Source organism: Eschrichtius robustus, chromosome 2, assembly GCF_028021215.1.
Source record: "Eschrichtius robustus isolate mEscRob2 chromosome 2, mEscRob2.pri, whole genome shotgun sequence".
NCBI classification, from domain to species: Eukaryota; Metazoa; Chordata; class Mammalia; order Artiodactyla; family Eschrichtiidae; genus Eschrichtius; species Eschrichtius robustus.
Window position 1 is genome coordinate 178,843,222 of NC_090825.1, and position 23,539 is coordinate 178,866,760.

Below are 23,539 nucleotides of genomic sequence, written 5' to 3' on the forward strand. Positions count from 1 at the left end.
GGAGGCTCTCCAACACCTGTGGGGTGGTACCATGCACAGGGTCAGGCCAGTCCCGACCAGGCTGCCTGTTCACTCGTGGGCTGTGTCCTAGCTGGGTTCAGGGGTCGGCTCAGTAACGGCCCCAGAGGTGCCCCCGTCCTGGCCCCGGGACCTGCAGACGTGTCACCCCACACACAAAGGCACTTTGCTGGTGGGATTAAATTAGGGGCCCTGAGATGGGGAGGACCCTGGATTCCCCGGGGGGCCCAGTGTCATCACAGAGTCCTTATAAGCAGAGGACTTTCTCCATGGAGGCTGAAGGGGACTGAGTCGGAGCTCAAGGGGCCTCCATATGCTGCTGCTGAAGCCGGGCTGCAGCCCCACCCTGCCGACAGGATCAGCACCAAGCCGGGCCTCTGGAGACCCAGAGCCGAGGGCCGGCGAGCTCGCCTGGACTTCTGACCTGCAGGCCTGGGAGAGGGCCTGAGTTTGTGGTTATTCATCTCGACAGGAGAAGCGAACGCAGGCTCCATCTGCTGTGATTTGGGGGCGGGTGCCCTTTGGCCTGGGCGAAGGTCTCTTAGGATGTTCTTGGCACCAGGCTGGACCTAAGGAGCCCAAGGAGGGTGCTGACGGGTCTGACCACTCACCTGGGACTAGTGCGACCCGGCTGTGGGCAGCACCAGCCACTGTCTTGCTCCGGACTCTCCGAGGAGCTGGGTAGAGAGACCTGGCGTGCCAGCTGGCCTGAGACACTCCTGTCATCAAGCAGCAAGCGACAGGGGGGATAGACCCTTCTCCCCACAGAACCTGGACAGACTGGGGCACATCAGTGTCAAAGGACTAGGAAGTCGGGCCTGCTGAGATTTGGCTTTAACATCCACTCAGGGGAAGAAGACCTGGGGGTCAGAGGAGACCACAAGCTCAGTGTGTCTAAAGCCTTTTATTTTATTTTAATTATTTTTTATTTTTGGTTGTGTTGGGTCTTCCGTTGCTGTGTGCGGGCTTTCTCTAGTTGCGGCTAGTGGGGGCTACTCTTCGTTGCGGTGTGCGGGCTCTAGGCGTGCGGGCTTCAGTAATTGTGGCTCGCGGGCTCTAGGCGTGCGGGCTTCAGTAATTGTGGCTCGCGGGCTCTAGAGCGCAGGCTCAGTAGTTGCGGCGCATGGGCTTAGCTGCTCCGCGGCATGTGGGATCTTCCCAGACCAGGGATCGAACCCGTGTCCCCTGCATTGGCAGGTGGATTCCCAACCACTGTGCCACAAGGGAAGTCCTTCTAAAGCCTTTTAAAGACCTCGAGTAATCACAAGCCCTGAGCAGGCACTCCCCAGTGGAGGAAGCCCGCATGAAGATGCCCTGCCGCTGTGGGCAGCCGCTCCACACCTGTCCACGTGGACGTAGGTTGGAAGGTCCGCCAGCAGCAAGGGTGGGCCAGTAGGCACCACAGCTGGAGCTCCATCCTGTGGGCTCTCCCCTGGTAAGGCTGGACCACACCTGGGAGTTGGGACCAGGGGTCGGGGCCCCAAGACCCAGGCTCGGTATCCCCAGCTGTGACTAAGGAAGCTCCTGGTCTTCAACCCCATTCCCCGCTGGGCCCTCGAGCGGATACAAAGGGCTACGTGCCCGCAAGCTGTGCCCTCAGGGCTGGTGGGGGGCACTGACTGTCCTCCTGAGGGCTGTAAGGCACTGACAGGGCCTTATAGATTCGGGGCGGCCGCTCTGGGTGTGTGAGTTGCTTTGTGAAGCACCCGCCCTGCCGTGGGCCATCAGAGCACCCCAGGCCGGCTGTTCTGTGCCCACATGCGGATGGGTATGTGGGTGCGGACACAGCCAGTGCAGGTGACCCCGGCTTGGTGCCTCTGACACTCAGCCTGAGGGTCTCCTTTTCTGCATAAACATTCAGCAAATATCGCTCTGTCACCTGGGTCTGGGGTCGGTTCTGCATCCCGGGGTGCAGTTTCTCCTAATGGCTGGCCTTGCCCTCCTGGCCTCTGGTCCGTCCGAGATGCGTGGGGGGAACCCTGACACCCGCCGCCTGCTTTGCTGGCCGGGGCCTGTCCTCAGGCATGTGCCTGCCCCCAGGCATGTGCCTGCCCCCGTGGTGGCTCCTGGGGTAGCGGCACCGTCCCTGGGTTGGCGTCCGGGGTCACCGTGCGTGTGCCCCGTGGCCGGCGCCCATGTGGTCTGGCTCTGTTGTGGTCGCCCTCCCCCCAGGGCCTCTCCGTGCGGCCTGGTGTTGACTGTACCGGGCCGGGGCCGAGGCTCTGATGCTGCGGCCCCATGATGGGGATGGGGGCCGGGGGGGTTGGTCTGTGTCCCAGTAGGCCGGGAGGTTTTGCAAGAGACTGCTTGTCACTTCAGCCACCCGCTGGCAGTGAAGTGTGGGAGCTGGGGGGCCTGCAGATCCTCCCCCCACTGACAGCAGAACTGGAAGTTGGACCCCTGGCCTTCTCCGCGGGCCCACCTCGTCCTCCTTGTCCCAGACAATGGGGCTCCCTGTCCCTCCCGGGCGTGTGCTCAGGGGCCGGGCCCTCCCCAGCTCTAGCATCCCAGGGCTGCTGCGTTCGCAGGCCTCCTGGGAACCCGTGGAGGTCCTCGGTCGCACGCTTGGTGCCAGCCTCCCCCTGGTCAGTGGTACGCCCAGCCCCGGGTGGCAGGAATTAGAGCCCAGTGTCAGGGTGGCTCCTTAGCTCTGCTGAATGAAGCGGCTGAAGGAAGCCTCCCCGTCCTGTCCTAGTGTCCGGGGGCGGCCGTAACAGCTGACCGCACACTTGGCTTAAACCACACAGATTTATCCTCTCCCGGCTCTGGAGGCCAGCCGTCTGAGATCAAGGTGTGGCAGGGCTGTGCTCCCTCCAGAGGCTGGGGCGGGGGGCGGCTGCGGGGGGATCCTTCCCGCCTCTTCCAGCTCGTGGGGCTCCAGGTGTCCTGGGCCTGTGGCTGCATCACCCCGGCCTCTGCCTCTGTCTTCACGTGGCTTCTCCCTGTGTCTCTCTGTCCAAATTTCCCTCTTATAAAGGCACAGTCTTTGCGTTAGGGCCGCCCTACTGCAGTACAACCCCATCTTAATTGATTTCATCTGTGAAGACCCTATTTCTTTTTTTTTTTTTTTAAAGATTTATTTTATTGATTAATTGATTGATTGATTGATTGCTATGTTGGGTCTTCGTTTCTGTGCTAGGGCTTTCTCTAGTCGCGGCAAGTGGGGGCCACTCTTCATCACGGTGCGCGGGCCTCTCACTATCGTGGCCTCTCTTGTTGCGGAGCACAGGCTCCAGACGCGCAAGCTCAGTAGTTGTGGCTCACGGGCTCAGTCGCTCCGCGGCATGTGGGATCTTCCCAGACCAGGGCTCGAACCCGTGTCCCCTGCATTAGCAGGCAGATTCTCAACCACTGCGCCACCAGGGAAGCCCTGAAGACCCTATTTCTAAATGAGGGTCTATTCCCAGGTTCCTGGTGGACGTGAACCTGGGGGACACCAGTCTTTCCAGCATACGTCCTTGTCCCACCCCCTCCCTCCTGCACACTGGGCCCTGTCCGCCAAATCCCCGTACCCCCATCGCTCACCAGCTGGCCCTGTGTCCCCATGCGTCCCACCCGAGTACCTGGCCTGGTCAGTTGGTGGGGAGGCCCCTGAGGCTTCCCTTGGGACCCTCCCCCACCACTCCCCCTCCCTTTCCGGCCTGTCTATGGAGGTGACTGTCCAGGGGCACGTGCCCTCCTGGGGGTCCTGACATAGCCGAGTGGTGCCAGCCAGCCCAGGTGGGACCTCAGTGCGTGGCCGGTGCCCCCAGGACAGGGCCCCATCCCCTTGCCCAAGCATCCCTGTCCCTCTGTCCCTCCGACTTCAGCACGGAGCCTCTCCGGGCGCCCCCACTGGGGACTGACCCCAGGCTGGCTCTGACCAGCAGGGCGAGGAGGGAGCTCCCCACCCCGGCCCTCCCCCAGATACCCCGGTCAGCCCAGTCGGGGCCCAGCCAGGCCTCCCGATTCCACCAGGGCCTCTGTCCCCGCGAGCCCCCCACTCTGCCCCCCGTCCCAGGATCCCAGGGCCATTGCTCAGAGCCCAGTGGAGGGGTGGCCAGAGGGGCTGCCGTCCCGTGGCCTGGAGGAGGCCGGCAGGTCCCTGATGCCTGGAGACGCGGTTCCTGGGGGGGCCGGATAACAAGTGGCCAGTGGGGCCCAGGCACCACCCGGCAGGGGGTCCGGGCGGCCGGTTCTGAGGGTGCTTGGGGGGCTGAGCCAGTAGCACGCATCGTGGGGTGAGACCCAGCGGCCTGCCCTGGGGACACCGGCCCCGCAGCGAGGTCCGGCCGGAGTGACGGGGTGAAGTGGGCTCAGCCAAGAGGCAGGGGTGGCCGTGGTCACCCGCCAGCTGGGCGCACCCCGGGGGTCCGGCTGTCCCAGATCTCGCCTCTTCCCACGTTCCGCACCCCCACCCCCCCCATCGTCTGGTCTGGGCTACCAATTCTTTGATCTTTCTCTTTTACAATGACTCATTCGAAACCTGATCTCAAAAGGAAATCCTGCAACTCAAAGCTGGGTGAAGCGTGGGCCCCTCCCCGAGAGCACCTTGTGGGCACCCACGCGGCACGTGTCATGGGGCTCACGTCTAAAAATACACTCTGACCCGGCCTCCTTCAGTCCCAAGGCCCCACCTGGTGGGGTCGATCCTGGGCGGCTGGAAGCCCCCCAGGGACGTGGTGAGGTCACCCTCCGCAGCTCTGGGGCTGGCGACAGGGTCCTGAGCCCAGGGCGGGGCGGGGCTGGGTAGGGCTGCTCAGCAGAGGTCGGAAAGTGAGGGGATGGGTGTTTGAGGGCAGCTGCCCCAGTGCCAGCACTGGGGGGACGGGGGAGCAGGAGGCCAAGACTGTGGAGGTGGGGGCGGGGAGATGACCTTGGGCCTGGGCGTCGAAGGACAGGGACACCATAGGGGTGGCCCTGGGGGCATGGGGATGGCAGTGGGCCCAGTGTCGACCCCTCCCCAGCCCCCGACAACTGCTCTCTGTCTGCGGATCTGCCTGTTCCGGACGTTTCCCATCAATGGAATCACACCCTGTGTGTCCTTCTGTGTCTGGCTTCTCTCACTGAGCATCGTGTCCTCAGGGTCTGTCCACGTTGTAGCGAGTGTTAGGGCTTCACCCCTCTGCGTGGCTGCGTGATGCTCCCGTGTGTGGAGGGACCACGTGTTTATCCATCATCCGCTGGTGGGCACTCGGGCTGTGTCCACCTTTTGGCTGCCGTGGTGACTGTTTAACCGTGTGAGGAGCTGCCGACCACCAGGCGGCACCACGTTCACTCTCACCCGCCGTGTTCCCCCTGCCCCATCCCGGATAATGGTGCCCAGCAGACACCTTGACTCACAACCACGTCGCTCCCCTCCCCACACCCCCCTCCGGGTCCTGGTGTGAACCCCCTGCTTGGCGGGGTCCCCAAGGCATGCCCCCCGCCCTGTGTCTTTGAGAGGACAGGACGTACAGGCTCCGTTACAGGAACTCCCACGCAGTCATGGAGCCCTCGCTGCGGGGACAGACCTCTTTTGCTGGGGGAACGTGGTGCCCTGGATGGCAGGTGACGGCGTGGGGCCTCAGCCTGCTGGGGCTGCCACTCAGGACAGGGGCCACGGGGGCCACGCAGGCCTGGCCTGCTGCCGGTGGGGGTTCCTCGGGCACAGCGCACCCTGGGGACGGCCCGGGGTCCCCCTCCCATGCTTTTCGGCCGTGGGCTCTGGATGGTGCTTCCCAAGAAAGCAGCCCTGCCCTCTGTGGCCGCAGAGCCCGGAAGTGCCCGCGAGTGGGCCGGGGTTGGCCGTGCTCGGGGTGTGGCTGCCGAGAAAGGGACGCTGTGGCAGCAGGGGTGTCAGTGGGGTTAGTGGGGGTCTCAGGCAGAGACACATCCCCTGCAGTTGCTGCAGACAAGGGACCCCAGGGACACAGCGAGCCGGCCCGCCTTCTGTCCCAGGTGGATCCGCTGAGGGGTCCCACGAATCGAGGAGCTTCCCGGGGCCTCCGCGGAGGCAGCGGTCACTGGAGTGGCTCGGGATCGCGGAGGCTCTGGGCTCCACTGAGCGCCAGATGAGCCCTGTGCTCATACCCGAGCAGCCCATCCTCCCGATGACCAAACCGAAGCTCAGAGGAGCTCAGGCGCCCCAGTTGTGGGAGGTTCTCCGACCCTTAGACGCGGAGCTGGGCTTTGACCGTCCGCCCGACCAAGACCGTGGGTCCCAGGGCAGCCTCGCATTCCTCCTCCTCCCGCCAGGTCCGGCCTGCAGGAGGCTGGGGGCCGTGGCACTGGCGGCCGGCCAGCAGCTGGAGCCCAAGGCCTGAGCAGAGCGGGGCGGCCCGGCCCCGGCTGCCTTCCTGAATGGCTGGACGCAGCTGTGGGCTGTGGCCCAGCCCCCGGGCCCCTTTCCCTCTGGGCCGCAGGGCGAGGCGCGCACGGGCGGCCCAGCCCGTGCAGGCGGCCCTCCCCGCCCCCACGGGATTGCACAAGCTGCCCGTGTGCGGCAGTGATTACTGGAAGTCCCGAGGATTTCTTCACTCAGGGCTTGGCCGGGAGCGCCAGCCGCCTCCCCTTCCTGCCTCCCTGGGTGATTAACGTCCTGGGGCTGCTCCCCAAGGCGTGCTCCGCCAGCCTGGGGTCCCTGCTATCCGTGGCGGGCGATGGGGCCTGGGGGACCGGGGTCCCAGGCCACAGGCGGGTGCGAATGGGGGGGATCACGTGGGGCTAGGTTGGCCCCTGCGGCTTTTCCCGGCTGGGTGTCTGCCCTCCTTCTTAGAGGGGACCCTGTGCGACCTTAGCCCCATCCCGGTCTGGGGGCTCTTCCCCACTCAGCTTGGCCCCAACCACCCGGAGACCCTCGGCAAGCCTGACCTGGTGGCAGAGGTATGGGGCTGCCTGGCCCCGGTGGGCCCCCCAGCTCAGAGCTGCCCACTGGCCGGGCTTCCTCTTTGCCAGACATGCTAGGCACAGAGAGCCGTGGGTGCGCCCCCCCCACGGCTCATGCTGGGCTCCCAGGGCTCGAGGCCCACTTTGTGGGTCGAGGGAGCAGCCCCCGGCCAGCATCATTCAGGGGCCTGAGAACGAGGGTGGGAGAGCGGCGGGGCCTGGCCACCCGGAAGGGGCTGCCCTCACCCGGGAGGTCCCAGCCCGTGTCCCCAGGAGGGGGTGGCCAGACAGCAGCAGGGCCACCCCGGCAGCACTACGATGCTGGGAGCGTCAGCTTGCCCCCCACGTGGATGGGGCAGTCGGAGGGGCTGGGGGGACATCTGCGGGGTCCCCTGGGGGTCCCGCCACCCCTTAGCCTGCTGGCCCTGTCCCTGGAGGGCGCCCTCCCCTGTCGGGATCAGAGGGCAACGTCAGGACATGCACGTCTTTCCCCAGGTCATGATGCCGCCACCACGGAGCAAGAAGCCCAGATAGATGCCCCTGCGGCCCGGCTCGTGGAGCCCCCCGATGCTGGCAGCGGGGCCCACCATGGACGGGGAGTTCCCTCCGCACGAGCCTCCGCCAGCCGGCAGCGTCCTGTACAGCCCGCCGCCCCTGCAGACCCCGCTGTGCGGGCCCAGCGTCCAGGTGAGCCCCAGCCCTCGGGGTCTCCTCCCGGCCCCTCGGCTCCTCCCTGGTGCCTCAAGCCCATATCCCAGCCCCCAGGTTTGCAGGCAGGACCCTCGGGGGGCTCCCGTCACCCCCGAGTCCCTCACGTGTTAGCCGTGAGGTTTCTCCTGCCAAGGCCTCGGCTGGCCCTCAGGGGACGCTCGGCCCAGGCGGCTGCCCTCACCTGCCCTCACCTGCGGGACATCGAGGGCTTGGACCGCTGCGGCAGGTCACGCTCGTCCGCTCTGCTTCATCGCTTCTTTCTTCTTACTTTATGAGACTTTATTTCTTAAGCAGTTCCAGGTTTACAGGAAAATGGCACAGTAAGTTCCTGTACACCTCTCCCCTCCCCACTCCCCCACTGTTAACATCTCACACTCGTGGGTGTGCTGTGTTCCAAACTGGGAGCCGGTGCTGACCCAGCATCCTTACCTAAGGGCCACAGTGACATTCGGTTCACTCTTGGTGTTGGATGTTCTGTGGGTTTTGACAGATGTCAGATGACCCGCATCCACCATTACGGCATCACACAGCGTAGTTTCACTGCCCTAGAACCCCTCTGGTCCCCACCTGTCCATCCCTCCTCCCCCCAAGCCCCGCATTGCTGATCCTAACCCCGGCTCCAGAGACCTGCCTTTTCCAGAATGTCCCAGAGTTGGAATCACAGTGTGTAGCCTTTTCAGATCTGCTTCTTCTACTTAGTGATGTGTATTTAGGGTTCCTCCGAGACCTTTCCTGGCTTCATAGCCCATTTCTTTATAGCACTAAACAACTTTCCATCGTCCGCATGTCCCACGGTTGCTTCCACCCACTGAGGGACAACTCGCTTGCTTCCGAGCTCTGATGGCTGCAATAAAAGTACCGCGAGTGGTAAAACGACCCTAGGGGCCGGGCCTCCTCATATCACAGAAGGTACAAGAGGCCTCGCGAAGAGAAGTGTCCAGAATCCTCCAGCGAGTCAGGCCTGGAGCCAAACGGGGGCTCTTTCCCTGCAGAAAAGAAAAGAAGCCGAGTTTCTCGGTGCGGAGACTTGAGCTGCCGGGTGGGGAGACCAGATGGGGTGCGGGCGCCAGTGGGCCGCGTGGGCTGCGGCAGTGACGCGCACACCTGCACGGGGAGAGAGCGCGAGGATCCAGCTTGGGGTTGGGAGAAGCCGGGCCCTGGGCCTCGGGGCCCAAGTGGAGCTCCGGGTTGAGGGTCCAGAGCCGTCATGGGGCGTCCCAGGCCCCAGACTGTAGCATCAGACGGGGCTGGGAGGTGCGCGCAAACCCAGGACTCACTCTGTGCCCGGCTGTGCCCACAAGGCACCCTAACGGGGCAGAGCACAGTGCCAAGCCACATCGAGCAGGCCTTGCCAGTTGGCAGGGAGGGAGCAAAAGCGGGTCACAGCTGCAGACCCGCCCACAGCTTCCAAGCCTCGGCTGATGGCCAGAGCCTCCGGCCAGTGTCCCGGGCGCACGTGTGCCAGGCCAGCTGTGCCCATGGGGCCCCTGCCCTCCTCAGCCCCCGCCTCCCTCCAAGCCTCTGCCCGCCCGTGCCCACCCTGAGGCTCTCGGATGCCCTGGTGGCATCCCACACGCGGCACAAAGTGTGCTCCTTCCTCGGGTGCTGTGTCGCCCTGTTTCGCGGGCTCGGAGCACGCGCTTGTCATTCTCATAACGCCTCAGGATTCCTCCTCCTCAGCATACCATCATTTGCCTAATTATTTTCCTGTTGTTGGGCCTTTGGGGTGACTCCAGTTTTTTCTGCCGCTATAAATAGCGCCACTGCGTTTTCCTCCCCCCTCCTGGATGAGTCCCTGGGGGTGTGTTTCTGGAATAGAATTCCTGGGTCAGAGCGAGCCCCGGCTCGGGCCGGTTTGCAGAGGATGGAGCTGTTCCACAGGGAATGGGCTCGTGCCACGTCCCGTGGTGGTGACCCAGGAAGCCAACTGAGGACCAGGACATGAGCTCTGTCTGGACAGCCCGTGTGGACCAGAGGGGCTCAGACACTGGAATTGGGGGAGGGATGTTTGGAACAAGATAGGGACCCTTTTACAAGGGAGGTGCCGCGTGGAGCCTGACCTTGGCTCCGAGCCCCACTCCGGGCAGTCAGAGCCAGCAGGGCAGGCTTCCCGGTGCCCTCCAGGGCTCAGGCTGTGCACAGAGCCTGTTCCTCTCGGGCCACCGAACGTGGGGGTTGCTCCTCAGGCCACACTGGGCCTGGCCCAAGAGTGACCAGAAGCCCGGGCAGCCCGTGTAGGCTGCAGGCATCAGTGCTGGCACCGTGCTCCTTACTTTTCCTCTCTTGTGTCCTGGCCGAACCAAGCTTGTAAGGAGGATCCCAGGGTGGAGCAGGCGGGGAGTGGAGCTGGCCCCAGGGCTGCCTGGCAGGGACATGCCCCCAGGACTGTCAGTGTCCCTAAGGTGGCCAGATTTAGCAAATAAAAATATAGAGCCTGGTGACATTTAAGTTTCACATAAACACAAATAAAATTTTAGTACATGTGTGTTCCACACAGTATTTACACTAAAAATTATCTTTTGTTTATCAGAAATTCCAATTCCTGTTTTTTATCTGGCAGCCCTATGTTATCTGCCGCCCTTTCTGCCCTAGCAGGAATATCATCTTCCTTCATCAGTTTGCACATGGCCTAGGAAGCTTCTGGCTAATCTCCCAGGGCCTGCTCCTTCCCAGAAGAGGGCCAGCCTCTGTCTCCAGGCAGGCTCTGATTGGCTAGCTGGGGAAGGGGCCCATCTTTGGACTAATCAGGTCCCACAGGCCTGCCCTCTGAAGGTGGAGTCACCCCTCTGGCTGCAAGTGTAAAATCCCGAGGAAGGCTCTGATTGGCTGGCCATGCTGTACCACCCCTGTGGGGTGGGGCTGGATGTCCTTGGTTGGCAGCCTTGCCAGAGCAACGTGCTGCGGGAGGAGGTTGGGGTGCTGGGTAGACAGAGTTATAAGGGACCCTCCCAGCCTGAGGTCTCAAACTCCTCAAGGACCTGGGGGTCCCCTGGTCTGGGAGCTCCACAGGGACTGCCCCAGGCCCAGTCTGGGTGCAGGTGGAGAAGGTTGGTGAGCAAGGGGCCCCTCGGCGCCCCCTTCCCTGGCTGCCCCCTTCTGGGCCCAGACTAGAGCCTGGACTGGCCTCTAGTTTGGAGGCCAAGGGGCCTCTACCAGTCGATACCATCTCACCACATCTCCTTCATGCCTCTTCTCTGAACTGGACCGTGGGGAAGCAGGCGGGGCCCTGTGGGCAGCCCAGGGCTGGGGGCACAGTAATGGAAAGTGGGTCTGGCAACCCCCTTGGCACAGAGGGGCGGTCCCGGCCCCCCAGCCTGGTTCTGGGCCGGTACTAGGTCATTGAGTCCCGAGGGGCGGACGTTGTGTGGCCAGGGCTGGCACAAGCGGGCACGGCAACTGCAGCCAGAGGGCCTGCCTGATGGAGTTTCACGTGGCCAGCGGCCCGTTTAGGACAGGGATGCAGCACCCCGATTCTGCAGAGGGTGTGAGTGTCCACAGCCCTACCCCTCAAGCCAGTCCTGGCACATGCTTCCCCTGCTGACTTCAGGCTCACCTTGCAGCCACCCTCCCTCCCCCTGGTGTTTCCTAAAGCAGGTTCCCCAGAACCCCTGCCTGTGCCTCACTCTTGGGCCACACGGGCTTGGCCTCTGGGAGCTCTGAGAAGGCCGGGCTTCAGACCTGCCTGGAGGGGTTGGGCTGCGAGAGTCTGGCTGGGACAGGGCCGTCCACAGTCCTGGTGGGGGCCCGTCACCCTGGCCTCAGCCCCCGCCCCTCTGAGAAGTCCCCTGCCCCTCTCCCCCACCCACCTGCTGGCAGGCTGCGCGTCTCGCTCATGGGTGCTGGCCCAGGAGGGACTCTTGCTGTCTTGCTTTACACAGGGTCCCCTCCTCCACTTTATAGAATGCAGGCGTCCAGCCTGGGCTCCCCAGGCCCTGCAGGGATTCTGGGGGCCCTGCCAGTCCAGAGTCGTGGCCACGCCCGCCATCCCCTCCCCAGCTGGTCCCCAGCGCTGCTTGTGTACTGACCAAAGCCTTCCTCTTCACCACAGCCCTCTGGGTGGGTTCTTCTGTGCACATGGGGAAACCGAGGCACCGGTGACCCAGCTGGGAAGCCCCTGGGTAGGCGGGCTCAGTGCTCTCTGGAGCCTGCCCCAGGGCAGTGCAGCAGTGGGGGGGGATGGGGGGGGGGAGGGCCAGGGACCCTGCCCTCCTGTCCTCTCCCCTGACGCCCGCCACTCTGTTTCAGGATGCCATGCTGCATTACCCCTGGTGGAACAGCTTCTCGCCCACGCCATACCCAGCCTTCTCCAGCGAAAGCCAGTAAGTGCCCAGCCACACTGCGTCCTGCTGGGGGGTCCCCCCCTCGCAGGGGCTTCGCCCTGCCTCCTCATCCCGCAGTCATGGGCTAAAGAAAACTAGAGCTCTCAGTCAGGAGGGCTGTGGGCCAGGCCCTGGCCGCATGGGGAGAGCTGAGACTGACCTGCTGTGGTCTGTCTAGCGAGAACTCTCCAGGGAAGAGGGCAGGGGTAGTGGGGACGAGGGGACCAGGAAGGGCTCTACTGTGGAGGGGACACCAGGTGGTGGTGAGCAACTTCAGGGGTGAAAGGAGCCGGGAGGGCAGCTTCCCCATGGAGGGCATCAGCAAGCTGGGTTTTGAAGGGTAAGTAGGAGTTTGCCAAGAGAGCACGCCTGGTACCAGGCCAAGGAACGGCCCATGCAAAGGGCACGGAAGCACACGTAGCCAGAGCCTCGAGGTTCTTCTGGGGCGCCGTGTCCAGAGACATGGGTGCGTGGGCCCCTCCTGAGTGGAGTTTCTGAGGCGCCGGAGTTGTTCCTGCCGGCCTGTCCTGTACCTGGGGTGGGCAGGCAGCGCCCCCGGCACGCCTGCTGGCTCAGCTTCCTTCTCCGCCTCCAGCCAGTTCATGAACTCCTCCTTCATTGTGGGCCAGCCCTGCATGGACACCAGCTATGGCCCTGCAGCCGCCACCCCCAGCTTCCCGCCAAAGAGCAGCGACTTTCCTCAGGTAGGAGACCTCGGCTGGGCCGTGCCCCACGTGGGGTGTCAGTGCTGGGGGACTGGGCTTGTTTGGGGGACGGGCTGGTGTGACTTCCCCGCAGCAGACGGGGGCTCCGGGTCGGAGGTCACGTAACCGAGGCTGGGGGCCCAGCTGCGCTCCTGCCCGTCTGCGGGTTATGGGGCCACATCTCGAGGGTCCGATTGCCTCGCCCAGACCTGTACTTGCTCCATTTGGGCGCCCTAGCGCCTTGGTGGGGTCCACGTTCCCGGCGCCCCCCCAAGGCCGGAGTGACGCCCAATCAGGTCGAAACAGCATAGTGAGCATTTATGTCCCTGAAACAGCAGCCGCTTGACGAACGTGAGCCCCTCGAGTTGGAGGAAAGGAGGACGTCTGACCTCGATCTTTTGGGGGACGCCAGGCAGCTCAGCCCCCAGGGAGTCAGGCGGACCCCGCCTTGCAGCCTTGTCCGCGGGGTTCACAAGTGGGTCCCACACCTCTGTCCCGCACAGCAGCCGTCGAGCCTGAGAGCCTCAGAGGGGGTTTGCGGGAAGGAGCCCAGCAATGTTGTGGGGTGACCCCGACCCGGGGGCAGGAAGTGGGGGCAACGGGGGCCGAGTGGCGCCGGGCTTCCCTTGGGAAGTTGAAACCCTCGGCAGCTTCTGCGCTGGCCTCTGTGTCTGGGCTGCCTCGGCGCTCAGTTTGGGAAGCATGCAGGTGGGCCCGCCAGGGAGTGGGGTGTCAGGCGCTCAGCTCCCCTGAGCCTCAGTTTCCTTCAGTAAAGTGGGGGCTCATGGGCCCCACCAGGTGACAGGCCGAGGGAGGCCACGGCACACACGGGCCAGTGCAGACCTGCTGGACTCACTTGGACCAAGGCCAGGGCCGTTCAGACCGGCCCACACTCACCGGGGCAGCAGCAGGACCAGGCAGAGAACCGGACCGAGGGGTGTGTGCTGCGGTGACAGCGTCCCCCCAAATCCAGGCCCTCCCGAGACCTCATGACAAGACCCTACTTGGCCGTCAGGTCTTTGCGGGTGTGATTAGGTAGACGGAGCTGAGGTCCTCCCAGTTAGGGTGGCCCTAAACCCGCTGGGGGTCCCTGTGGAGACACAGCCGCGGGGGCCGGGGTGGGGGGTAGGCACGTGGCCAGGGAGGTGGAGCCCGGGTGCTGGGGAGGTGGGGGACCCCAGAGCCTGGGGGGCACAGCCCCGCCACACCGTACCCTGGACGTCTGCCCTGAGCTGCCCTGTCAGTGACCCTTTGTGGCCACCCAGGAAGCGACACGGCTGGGCCTCGTGGCGACGGGAGCAGAGCCTGCCCCTCGGGAGCCCCAAGTCCCCCAGGGTGAGGGCGAGGGCCGGGGGGCAGGGACAGCAGGCCCGTGGTCGCAGCCTCCCTGCCTCTACAGAGGTATACGCGGTTTTCTCTGCCCGCCGCCGGCCCGTGAGGAGACCCTTGGCCTCCAGGAGAGGAAGGGCCAGTGGGTTCAGCATCCAGGGCACCCGGCCGACGGCCCAGGACCTTCTCCCCGCCCACCGCGGCCCCACGTCTCTGGCTCGGCCACGGGCTGGCGGCTGACGGGCCTCCTGTCCACCGTGTCCTGGGCACGGCTCCGCGTCCAGACTTGCTCCCCCGCTGGGGCGTCCCTGCTGGGTGGATGAAGGCTTTGGGGGTGTCCCGGCTCCTGCGGCCACCCGCCTGGCCTCGCTCCGCCCCCCACTCACCCGCTCCCGCTGCTCCCCCAGCTCTGCGAGGGGTCCACGTGGCTTCCGAGCCCAGAAGCCCCCGGGGCGCCGCGTCCGCTCTTTGCTGCAGGTGGGGAAGCGTGCCCCGTGTTGGAGGTTGCTCATCCACCCCACAGACGCTCGCTGAGAGCGGCCGCAGCCCACCCGCCCTCCAGCTGCCCTTGCAGGGGGCGACTTGGACCCAGATCTCCCTTTAGAGCAGCGAAACCTTCTTCAAACGAAATCTCACCTCACTGCCAACCTTAGGGTCAGACAGATGCGAGACCACAGTTCAGCCAGGCTGAGGGTCTGAGGCCCTGTGGTCAGCCTCCTCCACCTCCCCCAGGACCCTGGGCCGGTGGGCCAAGCCAGGACGGAGTCCAGAGCGAGCCTGGCATTCAAGGCTCTTCCCAGCCCAGCCCTGGCCCGGTGGGTCCACCACAGACGCCTCTGCTTCTGGTTCAGACTGAGTGACGTCGCACGGGGGCCGGCACAGGGACAGCCCCAAAGACGTCCCCGTCCTGATCCCGGGACCTGTGGATCTGTCACCTCACAGGGCAGAGGGGACTTTGCAGGTGGGATTAAATTAAGGCCCCGGAGATGGGGGTGACCCTGGATTCCCTGGGGGGCCCAGTGTCATCACAGGGTCTTTTTTTTTTTAATATATATATATTTTTTTAAATTAATTAATTAATATATGTTTGGTTGCGTTGGGTCTTTGTTGCTGCGCGCAGGCTTTCTCTAGTTGCGGCGAGTGGGGGCTACTCTTCATTGCGGTGCGCAGGCTTCTCATTGCGGTGGCTTCTCTTGTTGCACAGCACGGGCTCTAGGCGTACGGGCTTTGGTAGTTGTGGCACGCAGGCTTCAGTAGTTGTGGCATGTGGGCTCAGTGGTTGTGGCTCATGGGCTCTAGAGCGCAGGCTCAGTAGCTGTGGCGCACGGGCTAAGTTGCTCCGCGGCATGTGGGATCTTCCCGGACCAGGGCTCGCACCCGCGTCCCCTGCATTGGCAGGCGGATTCTTAACCACTGCGCCACCACAGAAGTCCACAAGGTCCTTATGAGAGGGAGGCGGGAGGGTCAGAGGCAGAGAGAGACGGGAGAGGCTGCGCTGCTGGCTGTGAGGATGCAGGAGGGGCCGCGAGCCAGGGATGCGGCGCCTCTAGAAGCTGGAAAAGGCGGGAACCGCTGCTCCCCTGGAGCCTCTGGAAGGAACCAGCTCTGACAGCCCATCTCAGACTTCTGACCTCCAGAACCATAAAGTAATAAACATGTGTTGTTTTAAGCCGTGAAGTTTGTAGTTTCATTACAGCCGCTTCACCACGTGAAGCCCTCACGAGGCCCATGGCACACCGTTGAAGTGTTCACTCCTGTTTGTACATCAGAAGGAGTTGGAATGGGGAATCCAGAGCTGGGCTGGGGGCAGGCAGTGAATAGAAACCCACAGGCCTTAACACACCTCCTGGTTACTAAACTTGAGCCCTGAGTTTCCTAGCAGCCAAAGCGAAAAGAGAAAGGAGATGTGTTTTGTGACTCTTACTGCCTACCAGGAGAAAGCTTCTCCCCGACTTCCCTTTTGGGCCGGGAGCAGTTCCCTGGGGGCTGCACACAAGCCAGCCCAGGCCAGGACCTTTGGTGAGGGTCGAGCCGGCCTCCGTGTGGGGTCCCCATTTCCCAGGTACCTGGGAAGGATCTCTAGCCGGAGGGACTCTGCCCTGGGGAATGCAGAGAGCCAGTCCGGTCCCTGCTCTGGTGCAGCTCTGCTTCACTGGACAGTCCTGGCCATCAGACCTGGCACCCATTGAGCCCCCAGAGCCAGGGCCCTGGGTTCCAAGTGTGGGAGGGGAAGTGCACCCAGGGGTTGCCTGAAAATTTCGGCTCTGACGCTCTTGCCTACACATTACACGTGGCATCTTATGTAGCCGAGGCCAGCGTCGCAGGGCAGAAATTAGCCCTGGTGCAACACAGGTGACCATACCCGTGTACACCCGTGGGTGCGCTGAGGCTCCGAAGAGAACCGGCCAGGTGTCTGTAGGGTGCCCCACACTGGGAGGGGGTCTGCGTCCCTGGCAGGAGGCCCACAAACACGGCACGTTGTCTTCAAGGCCCTGTGTCAATGCGTCTCATTGCTGATGGGTTGACCTTGACCCCTGGTGAGGCAGCGTCCTCTGGGTCCCCCCACTGTGCTCTGTCCTTCCCGCCCTCAGGTTGGCACAGAGTTGCTCAGGCCCTTACACCCCTTACACCTTGAGGGGCCCCACGTGGGGCCTCCCACCCCAGGGTGTAGTACGCGTTGGGGAGTGTGGACGTATGGCTTTTATTTTTTAATTGAAATATGACTTGCATTTCATACGATTCAGCAGTTTTAGTGCATTCACAGTGTTGTGCAGACATCACCTTTGTCCAAGTCCAGACCATTCCATCCCCCAAAGAAACCGCATCCCCCTTAGCAGTCACCCCTCCCCCTCCCCCTCCCCCATCCCAACACCACAAGTCCACTCTCTGTGTCTGTGGATCGGCCTGTTCTGGACGTTTCCCGTCAGTGGAATCACACACTGCGTGTCCTTCTGTGTCTGGCTTCTCTCGCTGAGCATCGTGTTCTCAGGGTCCGTCCTCGTTGTAGCGAGTGTTGGGGCTTCACCCATTGGCGTGGCTGAGGGACGTCCCCGTGTGTGGGGGGACACGTGTGTGTAGTGTTTGTCCATCGATGGACACTTGGGTCGTTTCCGCCTCTCGGCTGCCATAAATCATGCTGGTGTGGATGTGCGTGTAGACTTCAGTGTGAGCGTGTGTTGCAGGTGTGGCTGACTCTCGCTGGGAGGGCTGTTTGGGGCCTTGTTGGAGTCGGGGTTGGGGGGGTGCCCAGCCTTCCAAATGCCCCCCGGGGCCTTGTGCCTCCAGCTCTTGCTGCCCCTCCCCCTCCAGGCCCTCCTCTGGGTTCTCCCCACCCTGGTTTCTCTGGGGTCCTGTCTGCAGGGGTGGCTGCCCCGCCCTCCTTCACTGCCCCCCAGGGCCGAGCCCCGCTGCAGCCCCCGGGATCAGGTGCTGCCCTCCTCCCAAGGCCCCCTGGACCCTCACGTCTCGGCCGGGCCCCGGGGAGGGGGAGGGCTCTTTCCGGTGGGCTGAGACCCCTTCACGCAGTCGCAGTCGGCAGGGCAGGCGTGCGCCCTGAGGGTCCCTCCAGGTATCTCAGGTGGGCCCCGCGTCCACCCGATAAGGACACTTTCCGTCTGCCAGCCCAGGCTTCTGGGAAGCAGGATGAGGTCACAGCTCAGAAAAGTGCTTTGCAAACTATGGGCAGCTCCCCACACAGAGAGGGGTCGGCGACGTCCGCTGCTCCGCGAACGGATTTCCACAGGGTCGGAGGCTTGGCCTACCCCGCCAGCAGGCTCCTGGCGATTTCTGGCGCTGGCAGGGCGCGGTACAGGGCTGCTTCCCACGGGAAGCCCTTGGGTCACGCGGGGCCACGGCCAAGGCCCCCCGCCCTGGGGTCCGCAGTCCCTCCGCAGGCTCCAGGGGAGGGTCCATTCTGCTTCTCACAGCTCCTGGGGCCCCAGGCGTGGGTGTGTCACCCCACCTCTTCCTCCGTCTCCACGTGGTCTTCTCCTCTCTGTCTGTGTCCAGACCTCCCTCTTGTAAGGGCACCGGCCGTCGGCTTAGGGCCCGCCCTGCTCCAGTGCGACCACATCTTCGTTGACTACATCTGCAGCGACCCCATTTCCAAAGGAGGTCCCGACATGGGCCATGCCCGCCCCTCTGTGGCCAGCCAGGGGGCAGCCTAGGGACCAGCGAACATCCCGCCGGCCGGGCAGCCCCATGGATCGGACGCGCTGGCCCGACAGGGCCGACCAGCCATCTGGTGATGAGATACAGGGGGCAGAGAGTCCGAGTTTAGAAACTGCTGGCAACCTGACCAGTATCCTGCAGCTGAAATCTAATCACAAAAAGTTTGTGCTTGTCCTTTGTGGGTCTTCTTTTCATGTCCGTTTCCTAGTAATTCTCTTTAAAATTGAGACAAAATTCACACACCTTAAAATTCATCCTTCTAAAATGTGTTCACAGAGTTTTACAACCACCACCTTTATGTAATTCCAGAACGTTCCATCACCCCAAAAGGAAGCCCCATCTCCATCAGCAGTCACTCCCTCACCTCCTTCCCAGGCCCTGACAACCAGGAACCCACTCTCTGTCTCTGTCTGTGGATCTGCCTGTCCTGGACGTTTCCCATCAATGGAATCACACCCTGTGTGTCCTTCTGCGTCTTGCTTCTCTCACTGAGCATCGTGTTCTCAGGGTCCATCCACATTGTAGTGAGCGTCGAGGCTTCACCCCTTTACGTGGCTGAGTGATGTTCCTGTGTGTGGAGGGGACCATGTCGTGTTTATCCGTCATCTGCTGCTGGACACTTAGGTTGTGTCCACCTTTGGCTGCTGTGGACGTGTGTCTCCGTTGCCCCTGGTGGGCGCCTGGCAGTGGAATCAGGGTCGTGGGGTGACTGTGACTGTTTTCCGAGGACGCTGCCCCGTTTCACGCCCCCACCGGCCGTGTAGGGGTTCCGATTTCTCCACCTCCTCCCCACACTGGTCCCTGCTGGCTTCGTGGGTCCAGCCGTCCGGGCGGGTGTGAAGTGTGTCCTGCTGGTTTCGGGTTGCGTTTCCCCGTTGCCTGACCGTTTGTGTGTCCTTCCTCCCCTTGTTGACATTTGTACACATTCCTCACCTGTGGCAGTGGCCGCCGTCCATGTTTCCCCCCTGCCCCCCTGCCGGCTGTGGGCTGGAGACAGGTGAGGGCTGCAGCATTGGGCCAAGGTCTCCCTGACCCCAGGGACCCTCCCCAGTCAGAGCTCTGGGGTGCTGGGCAGCTGCAGGGAGTCCCATGGGCCCACTCGCTCCTCTCGGCCGCGGATCCGCACAGAACCGTCCTGGGATGGGGGTGATCGAAAGAAACAAACAGGATGGGCACCGGGCCTCAGGGCTTTGTGCCCCCTGCCGCTGGCCCTGTCTGCGTCCTGCCCTCTGTTCTGGGCTGCGGGTTGCAGGGACTGACGCAACAGGGAAGAGCAGCGTTTCGGGGACAGCCAGAACGCTTGCCAAGGCTGGAGGAGGAGGAGCAGGGTGGGGCCTGGGGCCCCATGGGGGCGGCCCTCCAGGTGGGGCCACAGCACGGGCAAAGGCCCTGGGGCGGGCCCTGTGAGGCACTGGAGGCGGGCTCTGGGACAGTGAAGGTCCAGGCTGAGGAGCTGAGGGCAGGCCAGGGAGGGCGTGGGGGGCACGGAGGGGGCAGCCAGCCTAGGTTTCCTCCCTGCGATGCGGGGACCTCTGAACCTCGAGTCTCTGCTGTGGGCATCCCAGGGGCAGCCGTGGTCCCTGCTAGGCCCAGCTGGGCACGTGCTTTGGGGGGACAGTGCTCTGGGGGAAACTGAGGCCGGGGCCAGGAGAGCGCCCGGGGCAGGCAGGGGGCGAGCCAGTGGCAGCCGGCAGGCGTTGTTGACAGCCCTCTGTGGTAGATTCCGCCCCGTTCAGTAATTCTCTGCGCTTTGCCAGTAATCGTCCTGACTTACCAGGCAGGCATCATTTCCTGAAAGTCAGCCGGCCTTAGGGGAAGTAGGCGCAGGCGGTGACTAAACCAACATGCAAATGCGGCCGGGCGGGCTGAGGGCTGAGGGCCGGCGGGCTGAGCCACCCGCGGTCATGAGGCAGCTGCTCCCACCGCTTTCTCGGGACCCAGCGGCCACCATGTCCCAGCTGCGCTTCTGGCTGCAGTTTGCAGCCCTCGGCAAGGTAACCCTGGGCTCCTGCCTGGCGAGGGGGGCCGGGCTGGGAGGGCCCGTGGGAACCACCGGGAACAGCCGGGCTGGGGGCGGGGGGAGGGCTCCCCCAGCCTGCTCCGTCTGGCTTTTTTTTTGGCAGCGAGGGTGACCCTGCTGGAGTTTTCCGAGCAGAGCCACGTGGACTGTGGGGACAGCCAGGGAGGGCAGGGGGCTGCAGGGGGCTGGAGCCGTCCCACCTGGAGTCTTGTGGGCGCTCCGTGTCCTGGGATGGTGGCAGTGGCTCTGTGGGCCGGGGCGGGGTATGGTTTGAGACGGGCTCTGATTGGGCAGGTAGGATCGGTCCCTGTCCCTCCGTCTCTCTGTCTCTCTGTCCCTCTGTCTCTCCGTCCCTCCTCAGGGCCCCCGCCCAGGGCCAGTGAGAGGACCTGTGTCCGAAGAGTGTTTCTGGGGTCGCTTTCCTGGCTGGGAGGGGGTGCTGAGCAGACCCAGAGCCAGGTCCAGTCTGGGGGCCATCCTGTCCCAGCCTGCTGGGCGGTGGCAGAGATGAGGTGGGGGGGGTCACTGCGTGGGCAGCTCCTCACTGGTCCAGGGTCCCCGACATGATGAGAGGCAGTAAGCACAGTGGGCGACCCTGTGCCCTGCTGGCCCCTCAGAACTGTCGGGGTAACCAGCCAGCTCCCCCGCACTGGGGCCTGCAGTGGGAAGAGCAGGGCGGGGGCCTGGGATCCCGGAGGAGTTCCAGGTGGGGACGCAGGTCGGGAGGTGAGCCCAGGGAGGGGTGGACACAGGCTGCCGGGTTGGGGGCTCTGGTGAGGGCCTGGGAGCTACAGCCCTGCCCTGACCGGGCCCTGGGGACCCAAGGAAGGTGATTCTGGGTTTGGGTCATCTTGGAGGTCTCCTGTGGCTGCTGGGAGTCAGGTCCCAACACTGGCAGGCAGCCCACCGGGGGGTCCACTCTCACTCCCATCCAGCCACCCGCCCTCCACGGTGGGGAGGGGGAGGGACCTCGGGAGCCCCACCCCCACCCCCTGGGGACCCAAGTGAGGCCCACCTCCCTTTGCCCCCAAGGATCCAGGGGCCCCCAGACGATGCCGGCTGCCCATCAGGGCATCTGGTGGAGACGGTGTCCACAGACTGGGGAGCGAGCACCCACTTTCTTAATAAATTATATTTTTTAGAGCAGTTTTAGATTTATAGAGAGGCTGTGAATCAGTTCAGAGGGTCCCCGTGTGCCCACGACCAGCCCCTCGGCGCCGCCCACGTCCCAGCTGATGGGCCCGTGTTCATACGTCATCCTCAGCCAGAGTCCACGCTTCCCCACATCGCCTCTGCCCCAGGACCACTGTGGCACCAGGGGCCCCAGACTGTGCCGATGTCGCCCGCTCTCCTGGGGTGGGCTGGGGCCCTGGGCAGTCGTGGGGAGCCCGGGCTGGGACTCCTGCAGGACGTCCCCAGTCTGGGTTTGTCTGGTGTTTTCTCGTGGTCTCACTGGGGCCATGGGTTCCCCAGGGGAGACCTCGGAGGGGAGGTGCCCTTCCCAGCCATCACCCCAAGGGTCCCTGCTGCCGACCTTGACCTGACCTCCTGGCTCCTCCACGGGGGGCTTCTTCACCTGCGCGCTGTCCTCCTGGGAAGGGTCTCCGTGCTCAGCCCTCACACAGGGTGGCCCCCGAGCGCCCCTTTCAGCCCCTGCCTCTGCCATCTTCGGGGCTGGCCCCCGAGGTCCCGCCCGGCTCCCTGCCCACTGCCCAGTGACTGTTTCACCTTTGGGAAGCAGGCCCACCTCTCAGGGCTCCAGGGCCCAGGGTCATCGTCACCCTGACCAGGCTCGGCAGCGCTCGCTGGGAGGGCCACGCTGGTCCCAGAGGGAGTTTAGCAAAGACAGCTGCCGCCGCCTGTACCCGGACCCCACCCCAGCCAGCCTTCGGAGTCTCTGGGGGTCACTACCCCATGTCACTTCATGGGGTCCGGGCGGCCAGCTTCTGCAGCCCACCCTTCCCTGGCATTGTCCACCAGACTCGGGATGTGCCACCTCTGACCCCAGCTGACCGGGGGTGGGGTAGGGAGCAGGCCTCGGGGTCAGCAGAGCCAGACCCACTGCCGCCGCCTCAGTGTCCCCCGAGATGGATGCTCTGGCCTGTTGAGTCGCCAGGCTCTCGCATGGGGGTGCAGGGTGCCCCAAGGAGCATCATGGAGCACCTGTTCCCTGCTCTGGGGTTGGCATTCCCCTCTGCTTCTTCCCAGGCCGCTGCCCGGGCCTGAGCCGGTCCTGCTAGACACTGTCTGCCACGCCCCCATCTCCTCGCCTGGACTTGCCCAGGTCGCCAGGTCCTGCGGCTGCAGGCGGTGGGGGGAGGTTGGGGTCTGCCCCCCTTCCGTGGGACCAGACTGCGCGTGGCCAGGGGGCAGGGGCCAGGAGGGGCCTGGCGGGCAGAGCGCCCTCCTTACAAACCGCCGGAGCCAGGGCACCCTGGGCAGTGGGAGGCGTCCACAGGGGGCCCCCAGCCTTATACCAGCTGAGCGGGCCCCACCCCTTCCTGCCAGGCCCGCTGTCCTTTTCGCACAGTGGTCTCAAGCCTGCTTGTTGGGGGTTGTGCACGCACCAGCACCTGAGCCACGGGGTCCTGGGGAAGCTGGACAATGTTGCCTGGAGGTCCCGCACCCCAGGGCATGGGGGGCTGATTCCCATGCAGTTCAGTAGGAGGGGAGCCCCAGAAACATGGCCCTTGAGGGGCCGTGGGGCAGGACTGGGCACTGGCTGAGATCAGGGGCCTGTTCTCGGTGACCTGGGACTGCGGAGACCTGCCCTCCACCCCCAGAAGCCAGCTCAGCTGTGGCCTCCAGGCCTGAGCTGGGCACATCGGGTGGACCCTAGGCCCAGGCCCACCCTTCCTCCCCAGAGTCCACTGATCTGAGCCCCCGGGGCCCCAAGACCCCCACCGGTCAGCCCTGCCCACCCTCCTGGCCTTCTCTCACTGGTTAATGGGACACCACACCCTCTGTCCCAGCCCGCCCGGCCGCGGCCTTCCAACAGCCCTGATGGGCTGAGATGTGTGAACAGTACACGGGGCCGGGGGCTCCCAGAGGGCCGCTCTCCCTCCTCCTTGGCCCCTGCCCTGCTCGGGAAATGCTCCCGCTGATGGGCCCGCTGTGGCCACAGCCCACCTGGCTCCACCCATGGCGGGCAGGCGGGGGTGGGGGTGGGGTCCCTCCCTGGGGGGGTCGGCTGAGGGCTGCCCCGCATCTGAGCCTGGAGGGGCTAAGGGAGGTGGGGGGCCTGCACCTTCCCCAGCTCTGGGCACTGGGGGCTGTGCTGCACTGCCCTCCCCAGGTGGCAGGTGGCATGGGCACCGTGACCCAGCAGGGGACCCTGGTCCAGAAGCTCCAAGGGGCTGGCTCTGCATGTCCCCACGTCCAGCACAGGCCAGGCACACTCAGGAGCTCCACGCCTGCGACCA

The 23,539-nt window shown here is 64.3% G+C and overlaps 1 protein-coding gene across 7 annotated transcripts in view; it reads left to right on the top strand.

Moving 5' to 3' along the window:
- Positions 1-23,539, top strand: part of SBNO2 (strawberry notch homolog 2) — a 44,188-nt gene that overhangs the window by 5,366 nt on the left and 15,283 nt on the right. For 4 of the 7 annotated variants that reach the window (XM_068537421.1, XM_068537425.1, XM_068537427.1 and 1 more), the window contains exons 2-4: positions 7,360-7,551; positions 11,821-11,894; positions 12,490-12,598. In XM_068537421.1, the coding sequence (XP_068393522.1) occupies positions 7,399-7,551; positions 11,821-11,894; positions 12,490-12,598 (336 nt within the window). In that variant the 5' untranslated portion in view covers positions 7,360-7,398. Of the gene's footprint in view, positions 1-6,596; positions 6,677-6,696; positions 6,862-7,359; positions 7,552-11,820; positions 11,895-12,489; positions 12,599-19,807; positions 20,092-23,539 lie in introns of those variants that run through there. The other 3 variants (XM_068537423.1, XM_068537422.1, XM_068537426.1) reach the window with 3 other exon arrangements.